This window comes from Aptenodytes forsteri, unplaced genomic scaffold, assembly GCF_000699145.1.
Source record: "Aptenodytes forsteri isolate BGI_AS27 unplaced genomic scaffold, ASM69914v1 Scaffold273, whole genome shotgun sequence".
Classification (NCBI taxonomy): domain Eukaryota; kingdom Metazoa; phylum Chordata; class Aves; order Sphenisciformes; family Spheniscidae; genus Aptenodytes; species Aptenodytes forsteri.
The window spans coordinates 1,959,433-1,965,165 of record NW_008795041.1 but is presented as its reverse complement, the minus strand read 5'-3'; the positions used below and the strand labels follow the sequence as shown (position 1 = coordinate 1,965,165).

At 42.5% G+C, this 5,733-nt stretch overlaps 1 protein-coding gene across 2 annotated transcripts in view; it reads left to right on the top strand.

Annotated features, from left to right (window-relative positions):
- Positions 1-5,733, top strand: part of PHKA2 (phosphorylase kinase regulatory subunit alpha 2) — a 43,304-nt gene that overhangs the window by 5,292 nt on the left and 32,279 nt on the right. For both annotated transcript variants that reach the window (XM_019471437.1, XM_009276887.2), the window contains exons 6-9: positions 2,241-2,339; positions 2,660-2,806; positions 3,038-3,091; positions 3,666-3,788. In XM_019471437.1, coding sequence (XP_019326982.1) covers positions 2,241-2,339; positions 2,660-2,806; positions 3,038-3,091; positions 3,666-3,788 — 423 coding nt within the window. The remainder of the gene's footprint in view (positions 1-2,240; positions 2,340-2,659; positions 2,807-3,037; positions 3,092-3,665; positions 3,789-5,733) is intronic.

Genomic DNA, 5,733 nt, shown 5'->3' with positions numbered 1-5,733 from the left:
GGACGCCACTCGTCACCAATCTCCATCTGGACATTGAGCCGTTGACCACAGCCCTCTGGATGTGACCATCTAACCAATTCCTCACCCACCGGACAGTCCACCCATCAAATCCATACCTCTCCAGTTTAGAGAGAAGGATGTTGTGGGGGACCGTGTCAGAGGCCTTACAGAGGTCCAGAGAGATGACCTCTGTAGCCCTTCCTGTGTCCACTGATGTAGTCACTCCATCATAGAAGGCCACTAAGTTAGTCAGGCAGGACTTGCCCTTGGTGAAGCCATGCTGGCTGTCTCAGTTTTGAAGGACTTCAGCACAGTTGTTCCAGGGATTGCAGGAAGGGTACCAGCTTCATTGAGGCATGAATCTGATAGATTCAGTGAGGTGCAGTCTCATAAAGTGGCCTCTGGTTTTCTGTCCCTCTTTCTTAATTCTCCAGCCGCGGTATTATTTGTGATGTTTTCATGGTAAGATTAAGTCAGATGTAAATTCTGGAAAACAGCAGAATATCAATCTAAGAAATTATTCACAAGTAATTTAGAGAGAAAAATGAGTAGAAGATGTACTTAAAAGAAAGTGGATATTTCTGGTTCCCCCATAGCACAAGGTCACAGAGATACTAAATGAAGCTCAGAAGGCCATAAATGTAAATGTGTAATTGGCAACTACCTTTTTACATGGTTTCTGGGGGACTGACAGAAACCAAGTATCATTAAGGTCAAAGGTGTAGTTGCATTTCAGCAGGATTTATTAGTTACCAGGATCTTGTGTGACTGCAAGAGGGAGAAACTGCTGGTCTTGGCCACAGTTCAGTTGAATAGTGATGGAGCAGTGTCTGTGGGGGAGGTTATTCCTTAGCTGTCCCGTATGAATTTTTTTTGCGCTAAACAGCCTGATGTGGGTTGCTGTGGTCTCTGCACGACTTCTGGGCACATTGATGTCAGGACGATCTGCAGGACTTGCTGCACAGCTTTGCTTCTCTGTGGCTCCGAGTTCAATAGAAGTGCTGTTCGGTGTGGGGACTGGGGGGGGCACGCTGGAGGCCCTGCTGCAGAGGGAGAGACGGATTCTATTTTTTTTAATCTGCCTCAGGAATTCTCCCTCTTAACATTTCTCTCCCCTATCTGCTTTGTGTGGCTACCCGTGGCAGCAGTACAGCACAGAGCGTATGCCTTTGAGTGAATCTCAGTGCCTTTTCTGCACCATTAAGACTGCCCATGGTCCCAGCTATCAATTCCTCAGCAGGGCTTTCTGCTGCTATCAGGAACATCTGCTGCTCTAGCGCTCGGCTAGAGAGAGGTGCTCTGCAGAACTAGTAAACCTATGTTTGTGTCGGAAGAAGAAAAATACCTTTGCCTCTGCAGAGAGATAAGGAAAGCTGTGCTGTGTGATCCTTCCTTTGTCAGAGATTGGCATTACCGTGAACCTGCAGGACAAAAATGGGCAGAGAGCAACACTCAGTGCTACCGCAACCCTGTGAATATGCATTTCAGAGGAAAGCTCTGCTAGCCTGACTCTGGCTATCTGGTCCATGCTCTCTTCCTGCCACATTCCCTGCATAATGCTGCACACCCTGCTTCTGCAAAGCCAGGTTTTGTAGCCTGCTAGGTTAAAGTAGGAGTGCCCAAATGAGTCGGTGGTTGGGCTGCTAATGTTTTCGCTAGGCAAACGCATTATGGCCAAGAGGTATGAGATGTGGTGATTTCACCTGTTGACGTGGAGCATGCTGTGCAGAGAGCAAACGTCTCGTTTCTTTTTCCCTTGGGAAGTGATAGTATCAGAGAGATGATGATGCTCTCTTCTCGGGGCACAGGCCTCTGCTGATTCTGGGGCGCCTTGAGCAAGCCTTCCTCTTTGAACAGCCCTTCAGGCAGGAGGAGTGAAAGGCCGCTGAATGGGGGGTTATTTTGGAATATAGGACAGGAGAAGCATTTCTTACTAAGTACTTTAATATTATACCATCTCCGTGGAAGCCCTGCTCCCCATTGTTTTGCATTGCCTTTAAATTGTAAGAAGGGTCACCAGCATACAGGTGATACAGTAGGTCCTGTATCCTACTAGCAGAAAGACAGAAATATTTACTTTTTCTAAGATATTGCCAAGCTTCCCTTTAAAGATGAAAAAATGTCTGTGGAGCAAACTTCTGTCTTACATAACTTCCTTCAGAGGATAAGCACAGGTACTAGGGTGTATACTTGGCTTAAAGGTATTTAATGGTTTTGGATTGTTTGGTTTTTTTTTGAAGGCTGCTTTGGAAGCAATTGATGAACTAGATCTTTTTGGAGCTCATGGAGGACACAAGTCAGTGATTCATGTTCTTCCTGACGAAGTAGAACATTGTCAGGTAAAAATTAGTCTTCTGTTTCCTTTGCTAGGAGAAAACCCAACACCCTCTCCCTTTTGTTTTTAAATGAAATGTTGATTAACTGAACCAAGAACTTAACGTAGTAATGGCTTCAGACTACGCTGCTCACCCTGTTTCTAGTAGATCATGTGAAAGTGATTGGCGTGAAGCATTCTCATTCTAACTCAGTTAAAAATTATTATACAGTGATTTCTCTGTCAGTTTGCAAGTAATATAGTCTATTCCATTTGCACTTGACATAGTCTTTTGAAGTAGGTAAATTGTTTTACATCCCTCTCTTCTGTTCCTGTTTTGCTCAGTCTATTCTATACTCCATGTTGCCAAGGGCTTCCACATCAAAGGAGATAGATGCTGGCCTTCTCTCTATTATTTCTTACCCGGCTTTTGCAGTGGAGGATCTAAACCTTGTTAATGTGACCAAGAGTGAAATCATATCCAAATTGCAGGTAAGGATTTCCTTTATTTTTATTTTCCAGAGGGAAAGAGAAGTGGAACCTCCCTTTCTTAACCGAAAATCTTAATTAAATAAGGGTTGCCAGATGGTGCATCTGTGCGTGGAAGAGAGGGAGGAAAATCCCTAAGTGACAGTTAAAACTCAGCACATACTTTTATGCTGATGTTAGTCTGTGAGGAAGAACAGTATGTGAAGTTTTCTATAATTTTGTCTGTTTTTACAGGGCCGCTATGGCTGCTGTCGCTTTCTCCGAGATGGTTACAAGACACCCAGAGAGGTACTTCTGATATATATTTTCAGTAGACATTAGGAAGAATTTCATCTCTTGTTTATAGACATTTTTTGTCTCATTTACATGAAGGGATGAAGTTCTGTATTGCTGTTAAGACATGTTAGTGGATTTGGAGGTAATCCAGCTATCCACCCTAGAAATGACACATAGCTGAGGGAGGCTAAGGGTTTGAAACCCAGTTATTAAGGACAGAACTGAATTCATAATTAGAACTTAATTCATAATTCTGTAAGAAATGGACCCTTAGATATGCTTATGGTGCCTAAGTGGAAGCCATGTCTCTGAGGCGTCCCAAAATATCTTTGAACTGAGGCAGAGCCAAGATTATTTGGGAGACACCTAGATTCTGAGACTGGGAAGGGTTGATTTGTCTAGGGAACGATTAAATGAGTTTGAGACTGAATGTGAAAAAGAAGTCAAGAGACTGCATGGAAACTATTTCTGGTGTTTTTATTGGTTTCTTGGTTTTAATTACTTGTATAAAATGGGCTGCCATTATGATTGGAATATGAGTGACTAATTTAGCACTGTGACTAAACGAGTATGGTTGAATTTCTAGGATCCAAGCAGGCTGCACTATGATCCTGCTGAGCTCAAGCTCTTTGAGAATATTGAATGTGAGTGGCCGGTATTCTGGACATACTTCCTAATTGATGGAGTATTTAATGAGGACAAAATTCAGGTGAGGAAAGAAGAAATTACTTTCAATGGAAATGCAAAGCCATTACCCACAGTATTTTGTAGCTTTGCTCCATGTTTATTTTGGGTATCGGTTGGATACCCCATCAGCAGGATGGGAGTAGTCTTTAGCCAATCTCACCTTCCTGGGGAGTTCGTGATGTGGTAGAGGCTGCAGTGTTGTGCACGCTGGGGCCTTGTTGCCCTCTGTCTACCAGGTTGAGTGGCTCTGTTAGCTGGTGTGGTCAAACTGGGCTGAACAGGGTTAATTTGCCTGGTTCTGTCTGATTGCCAACCTTGATGCCCCTTTCCCAATTACTTCAGGATGAGACCAGCTTCTTTTTCCCCAGTCTCTGTGGCTTGGCTACTGAGAACAAGATTCATAGTACCTTTTGTACATTCAGGGAGATTTGGGATTGGATTATGAGGAGCTATTTAATTTTCACTAATTTCCTAAGTTAATTGATGATTCCCTAAGTTACTTCATGCCTTTACTGTGTCAAGCATCCAGTGGTCAGGGGAGCTAAACTGATTGGAACTAAACTGATTGTAGCCCTCCAAAGGTTATAGTGGCACTTGGAGAGTATCAGTAAATTAAAGAGCAACAAGTATCCAGGACTAAATGTATTCATACCAAGACTTCTGTAGATTGGTGGCTTTGAAGGAAGTAAAAAATACATGTGATTTAAAATCGCCTAGCGTGCAGAGGGACAGGAGATTGCTAAAAATAACCTCTTAAAAAATAAAACGGCATCATAAACAAAGCAGGGAATTTCAGACGAAAAAGCCCTCTTTCTGTACCAGATGTTGTAAATCAAGTGAAATACTTACTGACGCTAGAAATGTAAGTTGCTTTCCTGAACACAGTAGAAGTAGTCTGGTGGAGAGAGAAATGGCATTATTTCATGAGGGGGGAAAAATCAGAAAGTTTACTGAAACTTCAGTCACGTCAATAAAATACCACTTCACAAAGCAGTCTCTAGAATTTAGTTGGATTATCTGGGATGGTGTGTACCTGGTTGTCTTTATGGTGTGCAGATGGGCTGTGCTAGGGCATGGTCAGACCGGGCAATTGCTCCTGGTTCCCACTGGTTAAACATAGCTGAGTGAGTCACTGAGACACTCAGGTGAGTGTCTAGTCTTCCCCAGTTACTGCTGCAAACAAGTGGTTGCAATGGCAGCAGTTGTTAGAAAAATAAGCACCCTGGGGACTCAAAAAGAGTCCCTGGAGAAGGACAGGATACTGAAAATATCAGTGTACCATAATATGAACCTGTGGGTACCTTACCTTGCGTGTTCCACGCGTATCAGAAGGGGATAGCAGAAATAGGATTTTGGAGGCAGGTGCTGGTAGTGCTTGAAAACAGCTTCCCTGTAAGTAAAAACTTGGAATGGGATAGTTAAGAAATGGAACAAAATAAGGGATCTGGTAAAAAGAATATTAAATGTTCTTTATTTTGTATCAGTCTGGTATTCCTGTTCATAATATGTTGTCTAACAACAGAAGAACAAGAGGATTTTCTGTTCAGTTAACTTAGATATTTTTAAACAGTTTAAATCTATTTTAAGTTTTCCGTGGGGCAAATTTTTAAGCGAATCAGTTAACAGAAACTGATTTCCCAATCCTGCAAAGCAGAATTCAGAAAATCATAGACAAATGTGCATGGAAGAAAGCTAACAATTTATACCCCTTACACTTTTATGGATATTAGCAGTCCTGACATCCATGTCACTGCATTGTCATCTTTTACAAATTTCATGTAGGATTTGTTCCAGTGACTTCTTGATAGGAATGTGTTAGAAGTTTTGTACTGCAGCGGTGTGTTATAGGTTAAAGATGTGTGTTCATATTTCTGAGACTGATAATGTTGAGATGCTGGAACAGTCTCTGAGAATTTGAACCCTGATCTTCCATCAGCAAGTCATGATTCGCCCTCCCCCCCCCCCCT